This window comes from Nycticebus coucang, unplaced genomic scaffold (assembly GCF_027406575.1).
Source record: "Nycticebus coucang isolate mNycCou1 unplaced genomic scaffold, mNycCou1.pri scaffold_43, whole genome shotgun sequence".
NCBI classification, from domain to species: Eukaryota; Metazoa; Chordata; class Mammalia; order Primates; family Lorisidae; genus Nycticebus; species Nycticebus coucang.
In genome coordinates, this window is record NW_026515577.1 from 689,846 (window position 1) to 709,116 (window position 19,271).

General features: G+C 36.3%; 1 protein-coding gene across 1 annotated transcript in view; it reads right to left on the reverse strand.

The window, feature by feature from the left end:
* The window catches only part of LOC128579275 (POTE ankyrin domain family member F-like), a 70,054-nt gene that overhangs the window by 21,943 nt on the left and 28,840 nt on the right, over nt 1–19,271 (reverse strand). The window contains exons 5-9 of the mRNA XM_053581440.1: nt 16,410–16,549; nt 10,090–10,168; nt 9,432–9,493; nt 6,697–6,790; nt 4,531–4,601 (exon numbers count right to left, since the gene is read on the reverse strand). Of these exons, the coding sequence (XP_053437415.1) occupies nt 4,531–4,601; nt 6,697–6,790; nt 9,432–9,493; nt 10,090–10,168; nt 16,410–16,549 (446 nt within the window). The remainder of the gene's footprint in view (nt 1–4,530; nt 4,602–6,696; nt 6,791–9,431; nt 9,494–10,089; nt 10,169–16,409; nt 16,550–19,271) is intronic.

The window sequence follows — 19,271 nt, forward strand, 5'->3', positions numbered from 1 at the left end:
TGAAAGCCCCAAGATGCTCTTCTGCAAGAGATAATCAAGGAGAACTTACCAAACATGGCAAGAGATTCTGAAATGAAGAAAGAAGACAGTTTCAGAACCCCAGCATGACTCAACCCAAATATAGCATCACCCAGACACATAATAATTAACTTTGCCAAAATTAACATGAAGGAGAAAATTCTGCAAGCAGCCAGATGTAAGACAGCCATAACCTACAAGGGGGAAAATATTCGAATGACTTCAGATCTCTCTACTGAAACTTTTCAAGCTAGAAGAGGATGGTCATCAACTTTTAACCTCCTAACACAAAATAACTTTCAACCCAGGATCCTGTATCCAGCTAAACTGAGGTTCATTTATGATGGAGAAGTTAAATACTTTAATGACATTCACATGTTGAAGAAATTTTCCATAAAGAAACCACCTCTCCAGGATATTCTCAATCCTATCCTCTATAGTGACCAGCACAATCCTCTACCAGCAAAGTCAACTCACTCAGAAACTTTTGATCAAAATCCAACTTCCACTGTTGCAAAAGGATTAAAAATGCCTACTGGACTTTAAAAAAATTGATACACAAAATACTACCAGGCTTATCAATATTCTCAATTAATGTGAATGGCTAAAATTGTCCTCTACAGAGGCACAGTTTTGCTGACTGGATATACAAATTTAAGTCATATATCTGCTGCATATAAGAATCTCAATTTACCTTAAGTGATAAATATAGACTCAGGGTGAAGGGATGGTCATCTATAATGCAGGCAACGCTCAATAGCCAAGACATTACTCAGAAATAAAGACAAAGCAGTAGTAATCAGCCTACCAGACTTCAGTCTATACTATAAATCTATAGTGATCAAAACAGCATGATAGTGGCACAAAAATACCAAGGTAAATGTGTAGAACAGAATAGAGAACCAAGAGATTAAGCCGGGCACTTACTATCATTTGATCTTTGATAAGCGTATCAAAAACATAAATAGGGAAAACATTCCCTATTCAACAAATGGTACTGGGTGAATTGGCTGGCAACTTGTAGAAGACTGAAACAGGACCCTCATCTTTCACCATTAACAAAAATTGATTCTCATTGGATAAACGGTTTAAACTTAAGACAAAAAAATATAAAAATACTATTAGCGGGGACAGGGAAAACACTTGAAAAAATTGGCCTGGAAGAATATGCTATGAGGAGGACCCCAGTCCCCAGGCAATTGAAGTAACACCAAAAATATATTACAGGGATCTGATAAAACGAAAAAACATCTGCACAGCAAAGAACAAAGTAAGTAAAGCAAGCACACGGTCCTCAGAATGGGAGAAGATTTTTTCAGGTTATGTTTCCAACAACGATTTGATAATTAGATTAAACAGAAAACCTAAATTAATTAGTAAGGTAAGAACTATTGATCACATTTCATTTTAGGCAAGAGAATTGAACAGAAGCTTCTCTGAAGAAAATAGGCGCATGGCCTACAGACACATGAAAAACTGCTCATCATCTTTAATCATCAGAGAAATACAAATCAAAACCACTTTGAGACATCATCTAACTCCAGGAAAGTAGCCCACATCACAAAATCACAAAACTACAGATTTTGGTGTGGATGTGGACAGAAGGGAACATTTCTGCACTGCTGGTGGGAATGCAGTCTAATATGTCCCTTTTAGAAAGAGGTTTGGAGAACACTTAGGATATTAAAAGTAGACCTACCATTTGATCCTGCTATGCCTCTGCTAGGAATAAATCCAGATGACCAATCATCATTTTAAAACAAACATATTTGCACCAGAATGTTTATTACAGCCCAGTTCGTGATTGCCCAGTCATGAAAGAAGCGCAAGTGCCCATAGCCCCTGAATGAAGTAACAAATTGTGGTATATGTATACCATGGAATGTTGTGCAGCCATAAAAAGATGGAGACTTTGCCCCTTTTATGTTCACATGATGGAGTTTGAACATATTTTTCTTAGTAACATATCTCAAGAATCTAAGAAAAAGTATACTCAGTACTGTTATGAAACAAATATATAATCCCCCATACTTTTACATGAATGATGAATCAAAGAATGAAAGAGGGAAGACGGGGGAGAATAGGGGAAGGGGGAAGCTGTGTGAAGAGAAGGTAAACAGTGGGACATCACCTATAGTGCATATCACAAGGGTACATGTCAAATCTTTTAACAGTAGAGTATAAATATCTTAACACAACAAATAATTAAGTAAGGTGAACCCTATGTTAACCGGTTTGATGTAAGCATTCCAAATTATGTCTAAAATCGGCACCTTGTACCCCATAAAAGGAGTAATGTACAGTCATGATTCAATAAAAAAATGATATAAAAATAAGAACTTCATAAAAAAAAAACTCTCAGTGTCCCTTCATTTCGACAATAACTTCTGACTTCCTTGCTTGTTTTTGTGTTTGTATTATCTTCACATTTCTACTCACCTGTGTCAAATGCATGCCGAGTGTCCGTGTGCATTGTTAGCATTTTTACAGTATACCTTTTTCTTTCATTTAAATGAACTTTAGGAGGTGAGTAGAGATTATACTTCAGGAACACAAAGTAGGCATGAGATGGGACATATTTTTGTGACTGAGGCCTTTTTATTGAGAAAATGCCTCAAACACTAAAGAGTGGACACTCCAGGTACATCTTTCCCCTCACAGTCTGGTATACTGTTTGTTACATTAGATGGTGAATTTTCAGAACTTTGCTCCTTCCTTACACTAACTCAACTAAAGGACAAGCAGGAATTTTGTATTATTCACAGTTTTAACCAGAACTCTGTTTCAACTCATTTCTCAGGTGTTTTTATTTACTTCCCCATTCCACTTTGCCTTGTTTGATGCACAGTTGCTTATACTTTTGAACGCAAGGAAGTTCTGAATGTACAGATACATTCTATCAGTCCTCATTCATTCCTAGTCAGGAGACATGTTTCCATATGCAAACATGTGTAGTACCCATTCAAAGAACCCCTAAAGGCCCCTGTCTCATCCTGAGTTCCCTGCACATCTAAACCCCCTCTTGGGTTAATTCCCAAAACAGGTTTCAGAATAGAACAGGAAGTTCCCTTAGTGCCCAAAGGATTCCTAGACACAGGTAAAACAATGGTGCAACTTACCACAACCCCCTAGCAATGGCTAAACAATGATGGAAAGCTTACTCGAGTAAAATTTCCCAATCCAATTTTATCCCCATGCCAGCTGCCAGAATGCAACCCCCTGACTCACTGTAACCAGTGCCAAACCCCTGACTCACTGTAACCCCACCCTTGTGAAAACCGACATGCTTTTGGCCCCCTAAGCCAACTCTGTAACCCCGCCCCTGAGCTAACCACCTGCCTGTTTTTGCTTGGCTTGCCACATAGCACAAAATCGGTATAAAAATCAGCTTGATCCTCGCCTTGGGGCCGTTTGCCCTTTGGACAAAAACAGGCCTGCGCGGGTGTATATATATATAAATCACTATCTGATTTATACCTAGAGTGGGTATACCTGAGTCTTTCTTCAGGTAGCATGAGTACAACACATGCACTATTAACGTGCTTATTTCCGTTCTGTGTTTAAAAATTGATAACTGAAGCCTGGAAATTTTACATTATCACAAGACAAAATCAGTAGCAATCAGAAAGAAAAGCCAATTCTCAAATGTGAATTTAAATGATATAGCACAATATGACAGTGCTATTTTCTGAAACAGACTGTCGGCTTAAGCCCACATTTAATATTTTCTTTTTTTTTTTTGGCCGGGGCTGGGTTTGAACCCACCACCTCTGGCATATGGGACCGGCGCCCTACTCCTTGAGCCACAGGCGCCGCCCCACATTTAATATTTTCTAATGTCCTCATAAGACAGTGAGTGAAGGAACCTTGGTACCGTTTAATAATTTCCTGAAGCTATGTCAGTTACAACTTGCTGCCGTACCCTCACATCAAAGTCCCTTTCTTCAAGGTCGGATTTCCTACATAGGCACAGTCTAATGACCTAATTCCCTCTCTCAGCACACACACTGAACTGAGTTAGAGGCCACAAGGTGGAAGAAACACTCTACCTGGCACGACTGATGTGCAGTATAAAAACTACATTACGGTTTGGTACAATTGGGAATAATGACTCTTTGAACATGAGTCCAACTCAGTGGTCATCATGATGAAATTGCTCGTAATAAAAAAAAAAAAAAAGAAATTGCTCGTAATTTCTCTTGCTTAGTAATATGATTCTGTACTTGGCATTACCGTCCTTATCATGTAAGGTTACAAAACTGAAGAACCAGAAAAACACCAAAATCGTCTGCCTGGATTCCAAGGACAAAGATTAGCTGTAAGTCACTCTTTACTTTAGGAAGGTTTAAGTTTTATAACTAGTTAAAAAAACTGTTTAAAATTAAATATTAGCTAACCACATATGAATTCTAAAATGCCATTCCAGTAGGAAATGTCCCTTGGACTACGTCACATCATTCATGTAAAGAAAACAACATTAAACCAGGAACTTAAATTTAAATTTGTTGATACCTGTGGCTGGTTATTTTCACTTCCTTTAGGTTCTTCTTCCTCTTTCACTGATTTTGATAAAATTTTGTGTCCTGTAAATTTCATATATTAAGTTAAATGACATTGCTTAGAATGATGTGATAAAATCTCTCAGCTTTATAAAAATGTATACAAACCTAAATTTATTTTTATCTTATAAATTGAGAGTTTAGATGAACTTAAGTCTTTAGCAAACTATATACCTCTTTAAAAATTACTCCTAATCATCTAATACTTGAAAAACCACTCAGAAGGGGCTGCTAGATGTCACCAGGTAGAAGGCATATGAAGATCACAGATTCACTCACAAATTCTTCCATACAACATAAATGACAAAGCCATCATAAACAAAGAAAATTTTATCAATCCAGAAAAACATATCAAGTAACCTATGTACTCCTGTCTACCTCCTATTAGAACCTTCAACGCGTTGTACATGTTAATCATCAAGTTGTTGTTACTTTTTATACCTTCATCAGTGTATGCCGGGTGATATATATGTGAAATGCTTTCTGCTCATATGCTGACAATCTTCTTTCCTTTTTTTTTTTTTTTTACACAGATTGCTACGTGAGGACTCCATTCATTATGGCTCTTTCCCTGGATAAACAGGCATATCCTCCCTCAGTAAGGCCTCAATACTCTAAGGATTTCTCCTTTGCAACTTCCCCACCTCAACTGTAAGTTATTTATTTCCATTTCTATTCCCCAGATCTCAAGGCTCACAATATTCCATAGCATCATTGGCAAACAGTTTTTACCTATTTTACTTGATAATTATGGAATGCAGTTAAAGGAAAATGAAAAAGATGCATCAAGGTTGGCATTTCCAGAGCTCATGTGTGAGCTGAGAAGGAAAGGGTGAGATGAGCAAGGTGAAAAGTTGGAGAGGCCAAGAAAAAATGAGAGCAGGACGGGATGGAGCACCCTGCAGACTACAGATTAGGTGTACACTGTATCCTCTAGCTTTCCCATCTTAATATGTCTTCCTCCACTCATTCAAAAGCCTTGTAAGATACATCTAAGTAATTATGCATATTCACTCTAAATATGACATATTTATAAAAAAGGAAACAAATTGATTCACCTCATCATTATAACATATTAACTAATTTTTACATTTAAAAATCAGTTTCATATTCATTGAAAATATTAAGAAAAGTCATGGAATGGGCTCTATAAATTTACGGTTTTTGACTTTATTTTCTGTGGGGATATTACATTAATCTCTTTCTGATTTTAGAAAACACCTATTTTAATAAAGAATATTTTTAAAAATGACCAGTGTTTTTATATTCGAGTTAATCTATTTTTATGAATTAATATACATATAGCACATATCTCTGATGCCTAACACTTACAGGAGGAGAAATGCATTGCTGCTATAGCCCCACAGATTCACCATTCCCCACAATTTTTTTTTTTTCTCCCAAAATGTTCCTTGAATATCCAGACTGGAGAATTCAAACAGAAATAGTTTCAAATACCGGATCCTATCCTTCCAAATTCCACATTATAATTCTAGCACACTCTCTTGCTTCCAGTGATCTCTGTGGCAGAAGTAATCTTAATCTTCTGTGTAAATGCAAATTTCTTGAATCGATACAAGAGCATTCTCTCGGTTTTCTTCATCATTAACTGCAACATTACGGGTACAACTTATTCCTTCCCTCTTTCCCTGCTCATGAACCTTTTTTTCGGATCTCTTGTCACCATTCTTTTCAGGGATCATTTATGCCCCTTATTTCCTCTTCAATTACTAGTAATAGTTCATATCTATAATTTGGAATTGTTCACTTTTTTCTTTATCCCATCTGGCTAGGAACATGTTCAGAAATACATGTAAAAGCAAAATAATGCCCTTCTTTGATCCTTCTGTTGGAGATGTTCTCCAACAGCTCTTCCTATATATTTCTCTACAGGGATGTCTATAGTCTTGTTACTTAGTGTGGTCCAAGAACCCGCAGCATTGGAGTCACCTGAGAACATATTAGAAACACAGAGGGAGCAGTAGCTCGACCCTGTAATCCCAACACTCTGGGAGGCGAAGGCAGGTGGATGCTTGTGCTCTGGAGTTTAGGACTAGCCTGAGCAAGAATAAAATCCCATCTATAAAAATTGTCTTTTACAGGAAAATACAATTCTTACCTTCTACTTGTGCATTTACTCTGTTTTTTTCTTCTTGATTGGCATCCTGAGATGAATGACTAAGATCCTTCTCTGAAAGAGTCTCTGAAATACTCTGTTAAAGTTAATATCAATATGAGTTAAGTTAAAAATAATAAGTTACATCAATATTTGCTAATCATTTTCTTCAAAAACAACTGAATTTTTTTTGGTAAAAGCAATTACATATAAAACTAAGAGAAACATGTATTGAAAGCCAAAACACTTCAATACAGAACTTCATATATGCTGTCTAGCTCAAGCTCATCTTTTATGTGCATATCGGTGTGTAAACACAGCATGAAAGGCCAAAATGAATCATATTCACAAAAAAATATGAACTCGTGCATGTTTCAACATGGAACAAGATTGAAAATAACCGATTACTTTGTACTCACCACAAGGAATAGGAGAACTTTTTTTTAAAACAAAATACACTTGCTCTAATACTTACCGATTAAACACATAAAATATTTCTTAATGGAATTTTAGCATGAAAATTTGACACACAGAATTCTAATAAACTTTGTATATGTCATATTGGGCATAAACTGAACATTCATTTTTATTTCATATTAACATAAGTGTACCTAAACAGAACATTTCTGAAGCTGCTTTATTTAGGTAAACAAAAGGTTAGAAAAATCTAAAATATGTTTTGTAGAGTTTTTACTTATGATTGAATAAAAGGATACCGCAGTTAAAAATAACTGTTTTGTCATGTTTAAATAAAATCAAACAAACACTAGATATAGTATGTAACTTTTTACTAACAAAAAGCAAATTAGGAACTATAGAAAACCTCGATATAAAAGAATACAAACACTTATTTTTGAAGCATCTAAGGTATCCCAGACATGTATTTGCACATTTTCATTTCTATGCATTATAATGATAAAAATAAAATTGACTGATGATGATGATGATGACGACTACCCTACTTTCTGCTTCCTGGTGTTCCCAGGATGTTTAGAGTAAAAAATGATACATATGTGATCCATTGCTTTCTTTCCTATCTTTCTCCCACAATTTCACATGGCTGGCTCCTTCTCATCCTTTAGCTGATAGCTTGAAAATCACACTCAGAAAGATCTTTCCTGACTATAGATTTCCACCCCAGTCCTTTCCGCATTAACTGCAATCTTCCTCTATATTGTCTAACCTGATATTCTCTATTTTCTCTATATGAAGCCCCCATAGTAAGTCAGAATTTTTGGCTGTTTGGCTTTCTGTTGATACTACAATATTTATATGAAGCCCACATAGTAAGTCGGATTTTTTGGCTGTTTGGCTTTCTATTGATACTACAATACCGTAAGTCATCCTATTGTACATTCAATGTCTAACTACTTAGCACATAATTGGTACTCATAGTACCAGATACTACTTCGGAGGCTGAGGCAAGGGGATCACTTAAGCCCAAGAGTTTGAGGTTGCTGTAAGCTATGACACCACAGCACTCCACCCAGGGCACAGAATGAGATTCTATCTCAAAAAAAATATATATATAAATATATACATATTTTTTTTCAAGGTCAAACATATACAAATCTCATTGGGAAGGTCGTAAGCACAAAATCACTATTCTTACAGGATATCTGCCACAATAGTCTCCCAAAACTTATTATACCCCAAATTAGAAAGGCTCATGCCAGTTCTAACTTGCTTAACTTCCATTTTTCCTTGACACTACTGTCTGAAGGATTTTTTTTTAACTACTTCCCATATTTATTAAATCATTAAATAAAACTGTGAACATTTCTTACAGTTGCATGCATACTTTTCAGACTATAAAAATGTTTCCAGATTTCATACTATATTTGTTCATTACACATACCTAAGAGGTTGATATTAGTGCCATGTCTATGAATTAGGTCACAGACATTCAAAATTAATTAAATAATTTTCCTCAGTTTCCACAGAAAGTCAAAGATCCAGAATAACATGTCTTTTGACATCCATTTGATGCTGGTGCTGCTGCCCAACCACTGCTTCCAAGAGGTCAGCCTTTCCCATGTCTTCCTACCTGAGCTCTGCTTCCGAATAAATTGTCAGTATTTCATACCTACAGTGTATCAGAAGCATGGCTGCCACAAAAGTATTCTATGTGTTCTGTTTTAGAAAATGATTTTTGTTTATTAAAACTCCACTAAATCAAATAGTTACTATTACAGCCCAACATGTTCACTTACTCCCCATGATTTTTTTTTTTTTCTCTTAAAATGTTCCTTGATGATCTAGACTGGCCAATTCAAACATAGTAACAGTTTTGAGTGCCAGATTTTGTCATTACATGTTCCAAGTTATAAAAATCAAGTCTCCAAACTGCTTTTCCCTGAATTTCATTAGGCCTTTTATTACACATCCATATTTACCACAGACTCATGCATTTGGCTATAGATGAATCTGGAATAATTCTTTAATTTTTAAATAAACTTAACTTCAAATCCAAATGGTATTCTTATAACTTCTAAGCCTTATCATTTTGTATTATATTACACTGTCTTTTTAAAGGAATCTTGCAAATTAGCAGAATTTTACTATTCAGCATCTCATTCTTTCCACATAATTACTTTATTAATTATGGCCTGATAATGTAAGAAAATAATTCCTTGTGGGAACATACGCAGCTGAGAAAAGGTAATTAAAAGCATCCCTTTTATGTTTTAAAGTTGTCAATGCTTACATTTTAAAGTAATGATAAGAAAAGACAGTACCTCCAAATACAAACTTGGTTCTTTTGGTTTGTCGTGTCCTGATAACAGTACAGAGATTTTATCTATAAAATGTCATTTAAAGATAAATTAATGATAAAAATATTACTGCATTTTCAAAACATATACAAATGTATCTCCATTTGTGACTATTTGAGTAAAATAAAACTCATAGCCAAAAGAATTTCAGAAGGTCAAAGCAGTTTCAGGATAAAGTTTATAGTATAAAAAAGGTGGCAAAAGAAACGTACTTAAAAGGAATGGACAGTATATTTAAAAGGAATGGACATTATCTACTTGTGACCTTACCTATGGTGCATATTGCAAGGGTACATTGCAAGGGTCAAATCTATGAAGTGTAGAGTATCAATGTCTTAACACAACAATTAAGTAAGTGAGGTGAAGGCTATGTGACCCAGCTTGATTTAAGCATTCCTAATTGTATATAAAATCAGCACATCATACCCCATAAATACATTACTGTACATAGTTATGATTTAATAAAAACAATAAAATAAATAAAAGGAATGGAAATTAAACCAATACCCATTATTGGTTTTTATTTCGTAATAGCATGTAATTAAAAATTTTAGATGTTTCCCCTAATTATAAGATTACCACCTCTTATAATTTATTTTCACAAAAATAAAATTGTCATTACCTATTTGCTTTTGTGTAGCACTTTCAACAATACCAATCGTGTTGGTATTGTCTCCAACTTCTGACTCTCTTGCTCCTTCCTATTGAGAAAAAGAAAAGTCAACTTCAGGAAATGTATTGATTCACTCACACATCAATCTGTTAGCAAAATAACACACATTCACTATGTTTATCAAGCATACGCACTACCTGGGAGAATAATTTGAACATAGAAACAGAAGACAGAGTCTGTCCTATATTTAAGTGGGTGTGGCAAAGATATATGGAAACAAATAAGAAAGGTAATTCATGAGTCTGTAATTACAGTAAATTAATTACACAAAGGATACAATGGAGGAAGAGTCAGTTCTACCCAGGAAGCTTAGGAAATGCAGCAAAGATAGAGGCGTATTTTCAAAGACAACGATGTACACAGTGAGAGTGTGAAGGGCTTTTGGACAGGGGAGAAGGGGCAAAAGGATGAGGAATGGAACCACAGGGCATATGAGGGCTATGAAGGTAATGCGGTAAAACTGCAACCTTGTGATAAGGAACAGGTTTCAGAGATGAAATGGGAGAATCAGGCCAAGCTACCAAAGACAGGTGGCAGAAGAGGTGCAAACTTTCCCTTTCCTGTAATGGGATCCACTCAATAAGCAGGTAAGTCAGGCCACCACAAACATATTTTCAAAAGGTCACCTTGGTAGCAATGTGAAAATAGATGAACACCTGACAAAATCAGAAAAGAGCTTTTCAAAATCATAGATCAGAAAGAGAATTATTGGTAACAAGCTATGAACACTGGTAATGGTGAGTGACTGGATTGGTGATCTGCAGGAGAGATAAAGTACAAGATTTACACTAACTTAATGTTTCAGTGCTACTTACTAGATGTTATTTACTAGAAAAGAAAAATCAGATGACAAAATAGGGCACCAAGAGTCAAGGAAGTAAGGGAAGGGATAAGGACAGTGTCTTCAGTCCTTAAAGTCCAATATGTCAACTATGAAGCACACAAGGACATAGGAGATAAATCTGGATACGTACTTTAGGAAGAGATTACTTACTCATGAAAGGAATATGGTGTTAAGAACATAAGTATGTGTAAGATATTCTAAACTGGCACACCTATGTAATGCAAATCCAACAGAACTCTGACATTTGGAAAATGAGAACAAGAGGAGAAAATAAAACCATAGGATTCAAATTTTATATTTTAACATTTTTGAAGAAAAGTACACTTTCATTAATATATGCAAATATTTATTTCTTGTTATTTTGTCCATTTTTAAAATTGAAGAAAATGTTTATCTCAAAAAAAAAATTCAAGATGCTACAAGAAAACTCTTTCAATAATTATCCCTACAAATTTTAACTTGTAGAAGAAAAATGCTGTTATGATAAGAGAATTACGAGGGCATTTTAAGTACTACTATGATGTAAGAAAGAAATGTAAAACCCTAGTTTAAATTTCACATGTTTTTCTTATTCTTCTGTCAACAACGTACTAATAACTCTGTCTATTGATACCTGATAGAATGGTCATTAAAAGTTAAAGAAAAGGGGTGTGGTATGTCTTTTATGGGTGGGACAAGGGTTCTTTTTTATTATTATTAAATTATAGGTGTGTACATTGATATGATCATGGGACATCATATACTAGCTTCATAAACCGTTTGACACATTTTCATCGTACTGGTTTACACAGCCTTCCTGGCGTTTTTTTAGTTATTGTGCTAAGACATTTACATTCTACATTTACTAAGTTTCACATATACCCTTGTAAGATACACCACAGGTGTAATCCTACCTATCCCCCTTGCTTTATCCCCCTCCCCTCCCTTTCCCCCTTCCCCGTAAGTATCTCAAAAATGGAAAAAAAAGTACCCAATGTACTCAGCCCTACTATGAAACTAATTTAGGGCTTTCACATGAAAGCTATAACCCAGTTACAACCTAAGAATAGGGGGACAAGGGTTCTTATCTAACAAAGCAATCGATGTACGCTAGATCTGTGTACCCTCAAGGAAACCTCAACAATAACAACAACAACAAAAACTGAAGAAAGGATCTAGAATTTAAAAAACCCTATGATTATACATGTTGAAGATTTAGAAATCTCCCAGTATATCCATGATTGTCCAGCAGGACCCGATACTCACATGAGGAAAGAAGAAATGGACTAAAACATTGGGCCCACAGGACTCTTGTGTTTTACTGATAAAAGACATCGTGTACAAGGTTTGACAAGCATGAATACTAAAGTTAATAATGCTTCTTTAGAATAATAAAATGTTCACATTCTGGACATATTTGTCAAATTAAGAAATGACCTTCCAGAGATAATTTTGTATACTATTTGGCAGTCTTTACTGCCGTATGCTTCTATAACTTTGTGTAGTTTATTTGATGATTCTTTAATCAAATCTGACTACATTTACTGGATGTGTGAACATCTGTGTCCATTACAGAGATTTCATGAGCACAAGATGAATGAGAAAAACACCAAAACACACAACTGATTAATTTGTTTAAGAGGTTTGAATTTAAAATATCTTTTCACATTTAATGGATACATAAATTTTAATTTTAGTTAACAAAACTATAAATGTTTATTTATTTTGCCTTATTTTCAAAAAGTTCAGCTACCAAGAAATTACATCAAATAGTAAGATAAATTAGTTAAGTTGAGAATATACTAAACACTGTTAGAAAACTTAAACAAAGGCCAGAAGAGCCAAATACTAATAATTCATTTAATAATTCTAATAGAGCCTAAAAGAGGTTTCACTTTGTATAATCTGTAAGCATAGGTTTGACTAGATTAAATATGAGATGACATTTCATTAAATTGAAAATAAATAATACAGACTAAATTTCCTTTCTTAGAAATACTACCAAAAAATAGAGAATAGACCTTAAAAAGAAGATTGATGTTCAGGCTGTCATAAGCAATCAAAGGAAAAGATAACTTTGGGGGGTTGTTCATAAATGGAATACCCGAAAAAAGAAAAGATAACCACACAGAATAAACATGTTTTTTTCTAAAAAATAAAATAAAACTCCTTTATTATTATTATTATTTTTAAGACAGAGTCTCACTATGTCCCCCTAGGTAGGGTGCCATGGCGTCACAACTCCAAGCAACCTCCAACTCTTGGGCATCAGCGATTCTCTTGCCTCAGCCTCATAAGTAGCTGGGACTACAGGGGCCTGCCATAATTCCTGGCTATTTTATTGTTGCAGTTGTCATTGTTGAGCAGGCCCAAGCCAGGTTTGAAACTACCAGATCGGATGTATGTGGCATGCGCCCTAAACACTGAGGTACGGGTGTCCAGCCATTTTCTAATATTTGTAATTGATACATAATAGGGGTCCATATTTGGGGAGTACACATGATAATTTCACACATTCATATCATCAACTCAGGGTATAAGGATATTCATCATCTTAAATATGTAAACATATACATTTTTATATATACATTTTTTTGGGGGGGAAATAGCTTTATCCTCTGTCATAACACAAACCAACAGACTTTGGTGTTGGCAAGTGAGGAAACACAACAGTAGAACCCGCTGCTCACTGAGAAGAAGGAGGATGAGTTACAAAGCCTTCCCCCATTTCTCATGCAGCTGAGATAAAGCCATAACCCTTATAAATAGATCATTATATTAAAAATATTTCCAGGGCCCACCTGGCTCTGCTCCTACACAAATAGGGTTAATCTCTGTAGTAAAAAGGGTGATATTTTGGGGGCAGAAATTTGGGGGGCTGGTAGCTGGAAGACAACCCAATGTGTAATGAAGGCTCTCGCAAACATCCAGAAGAGAGGGGCAAGGGGGCCCTGTCATTGGCTGAGAAGTATTCCTGGAGGTAGTCTCACTCCTGTCCTCAATCCCTGATGCTCTTGAGTGATCTGTCCTTTCAGACACCCGCCTGTTCCACTCTCAGAGTCTATTATTTTCTTGGAACCCACCTATTTAGCTCACCAACCAAGTTTTGGTGTCCCCTATTGCTTAGGCCTCTGAAGTCATCCCCTTTAAATCACAGCCCTCTCCTTAAATACAAAGCATGAGGAGACCTCAAGGGTCCTTCCTGCCAGGAGTATATTCCAGGGGTCAGCCAGTTTGGGGGTCCCCCCTCAGTCCCAGACCATGAATTAAATTGGTGCTGGGCCCTGTGTTCATTGGTGGAGACCTCAAAGACATAGGCAGGACAGTAATTCCAATAAGACACCCGGCAATTCCTGGGTGTCTCTGTTTGTCACCACCGGGAGGATGGTGGAGTTTTCAACGATGCTTTTCATCATGTATCATTCAGCCAGCTACTACAACTTGTGCAGGAAATTCACCAGGTACTCCTAGAGGGGTGAGCAAAACAGGCAGTACACAAATCTCCGTCCTCCAGCTGGGCCCGCTCTGTCACCACCTTCTCCACCACCTGCTTGCCAAAGGAGCAGGCCTTGGAGGAGCACATGAGGGTCATGTGCTCCAGGCTCTCATACTGGCTGCTCACTCTGTATAAGGCACCACTGTTGCTGCTTCCACCACTGCTAGCCCTGGTCTTCTCACCACTTGGGCCCCAGTTCAGTTCTGCCAAAAACTTAAACAGGAAAAAGACAGGGGGAGGAGGCCATGATCATCAGTTCCTGGACACCACCCTTTTCTCAGAGAATTTGTAATTGATCTGCTGGACATCCACACTCTTGAGTGGGGGTACTCCAGGGCTGGGGCAATGCTGGCTGATGTGTACAAACAGGTGCCTCTGGTATGAGCCAGTTGCATTTGGCAGTTCCACACAGGCAGAGAACTCTACTAGCTGCAACCAGGAAGAGCCCAGGGCCCAAGCCTGCCAGGCTGGGGATAATGGAGCAAGTACAGACAGGGGTGAGAGGGGTTAAGTGAACCCTTACCCTGGTCAATAGATGGGGGAGTCAATGACAAGAAGAATGGCTTCACATCTGAAACTTGCACAGGGGTCTAGGGCCCCAGGCCAAAACTGGAAAAGCTCAGAGGCTTGAGGACCACCAGGACCCAGTTTGGTGAGCTGGGCCAACAACGTGGTAGCCATGGTTAGGAAAGCCTTGTTCTTGGAAACCTGGTCCTTTAGCTTGGACTAGATTTCTCTTGATTACTTTCAAGTTGAAACCTGGATGAGATTAGAGACCTGGTTGCAAGTTCAGACCTTCTCCAATCTTAGCTTGATGTAGCAGGTAATCATTTCATTCTAACCGTACATCTTGCCTTCAAAGGACAAGATGATTTTCTGACAACCATAGAACAGGTAGATGGCCAAGCTCTGCTCAGTATCTGGGTTCCAAACACCCTCTGCATCTGTGTCCACTTTCCTTCTAATACTCTTCCTGCCTGTGCCACTCTCATCACTGCCGTCCTTAATGCTTGTCCAGCCATGGCCATCATCCACAAGGGACCCTAACCCAGGCTTCCCAATCACGGCCTCCCAGCCTGTGGCTGAGGAACCATGACCTTAGATATTTATCTTTCATTCATGCTAGGAACTTATGAAATATCTTCTAGTTATTTGTAAATGTATACAAGATTAATGTTACTATAGCCATCATTAAGTTTTCTTTATGTTCCTTATTAACATCAGTTATAAGTCATTCAGATAAATCTGAACACGTTTTCATTACCTGGCTTTCTTTTTCTAAGTTATGTTTAAAATAATTTCTATTATATCTTATACAGAGATCATGCTACCATTTAACTCCACTATTTCCATCGTGTTTTTATTTATTTATTTATTACTTTTCTTTTTTAGAGATAGAGCTTCACTTTTTCACCCATGGTAGAGTGCCATGGCATCACAGGTCACAGAAACCTCCAACTCCCAGGCTTAAGTGATACGCTTGCCTCAACCTCCTGAGTACCTGGGATTATAGGCACCCACCACAACACCTGGCTATCTGTTGTGTTTTCATAATAATCTCCCTCATTTAGACTGTCTTACTCAATGTTTATATTTATCTTGCCCTTCCTCAATCAATTCTTTCCCTTCATCACTCTCTTCCTCTCCATGTTTGTTGAGCTGGGGTTTTTTGGTTGCTTTATAGTACTTTCCTTCCATAATGATAAGCTTAAGCTTTGCTCCACTAGTTTTCCTAATGCTCAATGCTAAGCACATCTCTGGCTTGACACTATATGATTTCTCTTATGATTATGAGGACTTTTTTTGTTAGATCTTTCTTATTATTATGAGAATCAGTGGGATGGTATGTGAAAAAAATCACATTGTATCCCATAAATGCATTAATGTACACAGGTATGATTTAATAATAAATAAATATCCTTTAAAAAAGGTTTTATGAAGACAACTTACCTCTGTATCACAATGGTTGACAAAGGCCATTCGAGGACCTGGTATGAATGGCTGGACTAAAGTGAAGGTGGAAAAATGGTTTTCAGCCATTTCTTCTTTTTGACAAACAGAACGCCTGTCCTTAACCAAAGTTGCTCTTGCTACAGTAAAAACAAGGTAAAGAATACATAAAAATATTGGTAGTTCATAATCAATAAATAACAGAAGAAGAGACAGTCTTCAAAAAGCTTATAATTTTCCTTGCATGTCTGAGAAGCAGTCTATAGACTTTTAAAATCTGGGTTGGAAACCCAAAAGGAAACGGAAAAGGAAGAAAAAGGAAACCAGAACAAAGGAGAGGTTGCAATCTTAATTTCAGATACAAGCAGTTTTAAAGCAACTAAAATTAAGAAAGACAAAGATGGAAGAGAGGAAAGGAGGGAGGGGGTGATGGGTCATGGTGTTTGGCACACCTCTTGGAGAAAAAACACATTTATAAGAGGGACTTTGCCTGACAAATGCAATTAGTGTAACTTGGTTATTTGTACCTTCAATGAATCCCCAACAATAAAAAAAAATAATAAATAAATAAATAAAATAAAAATAAAAAAAGAAAGACAAAGATGGACACTTTATACTGGTCAAAGGTACAATACAACATGAAAACATATCAATTTTAAATATTTATGCACCCAACTTTAATATGCCCATATTTATGAAACAGACCATGAAGGGTCTGAGCAATATGACATCCCAAAGACACCATAATAGCTGGGGACATTAACATCCCTCTGACAGAACTGGACAGGTCCTATAAATGGAAACTAACCAAGATACAAGGGACTTAAATATGACCCTGGAACAAAAGGGATTAATATACATATACAGAACACAACATCCCAAAGCAAAAGAATATACATTTTTCTCAGCTCATCATACATACTCCAAAATTGACCACATCCTAGAATACAAATCAAACCTCAGCAAAATTAAAACAATAGAAAGTGTACCTTATACCTTCTCAGACCACAAGGCAATAAAGGTGGAACTCAACTCCAACTAAAATGCACATCTCTACACAAAGACATGGAAATTAAGTAACTTTTAGCTAAATGAGTGTTATGTTCAAGAAAAGATAAAAGAGGAAATCATTAAATTCCTCAAACATAACAACAATGAAGGAATAAGTTCTAAAAACCTGTGGGATACAGTGAAAGCCCTCCTATGAGGGAAATGTATTACATTAGATGCCCACATTTGAAAAACAGAAAGGGAGTGCATTGACAAACTCAAGAACCATCTTATGGAATTGGAAAATACAACAATCTAATCCCCAAACCAGCAGAAGGAAAGAATTAACCAGAATTAAATCAGAGATTAATGAAATTAAAAACAAGAGAATCATTCAAAAAATTAATGAAACAAAAAATATTTTTTTATTTTATTTATTTATTTATTGCAGTTTTTGTCCAAGGCTGGGTTTGAACCCTCCACCTCTGGCATATTGGGCTGACACCCTACTCCTTTGAGCCACAGGTGCCCCCTCAAATGATTTAATTTTTTGAAAAAATAAATAAAATAGATAACCTGTGGCCAGATTAACTAGAAACAGAAAACAAAATCTCTAATCACATCAATCAGAAACAATAAACAGGAAATAACAACAGATGCCACAGAGACACAAGAGATTATCTCTGAGTACTACAAGAAACTCTATGCCTAGAAATTGTATAATGTGGAGAAAATGGATCAATAACAAGAATAATATCCTCTCCCTAGACTTAAACAAGAACAAATAGATCTTCTGAAAAGACCAATCTCAACCACTGAGATTGAAGAAAAATTAAAAAATTTCCCAATAAAAAATGCCATGGTCCAGATGACTTCACACCAGAATTCTATCAAACCTTCAAGGAAAAGCTTATACTCATATTGCAGAAATTATTCCAAAAAAAAAAAAAAAGAGAGAGAGGAAAAAGGAAGGAATCTTCCCAACACGTTCTACAAAGCAAACGTTACCCTGATGCCAAAACCAGTAAAACATCCAACTAAATTGAGAATTTCAGACCAATTTCACTAATGAATATAGATGCAAAAATTCTCAATAAAATCCTACCCAAAAAATTACAGCTACACATTATAAAATAAAATCACAATCACGCAGGATTCATCCCAGAGATGCAAGCCTAATAAACAAAAAATGTACTTCACCATATCAACAGAAGCAGAAACAATGACCATATGATCCTCTGAATAGAGGCAGAAAAAGCATTCAATAAAATTCAACATCTTTTTTCTAATAAGAACACTTAAAAATATAGGCATAGGTGGCATATTTCTTAAACTTATTGAAGCCATCTATGACAAACCCACTGCTAGTATTATACTAAATTGAGTAAAACTGAAAACTTTTCCACTTAGAACTGGAACAAATACAAGGTTGTCCTCTACCACCACCACTGTACAACATAGTGCTGGAAGTTCTAACCAATTCAATCAGGCAATAGAAGACTATAAAGGGCATCTTAATGGGAGCAGAAGAGGTCAAACTCTCCCTCTATGCCAATGATGATCTTATACTTAGAGAACACCAACAACTCAACCACAAGAATCCTGGAAGTGATCAAAAAATACACTAAGGTCTCAGGATATAAAGTTAATCTCCACAAGTCAGTAGCCTTTGTATATGCCAATAACAGCCAAGATGAGAAGCTAATCAAGGACACAAATGTCTTCACAGTAGCCTCAGAAAAAAAATGAAATACCTACGAATATACCTAATAAAAGAGGTGAAGGACCTCTATAAAGAAACTTACAAAACCCTAAGAAAGAAATAGCAGAGGATATTAACAAATGGAAGGATATAACATGCTCTTGGCTGGA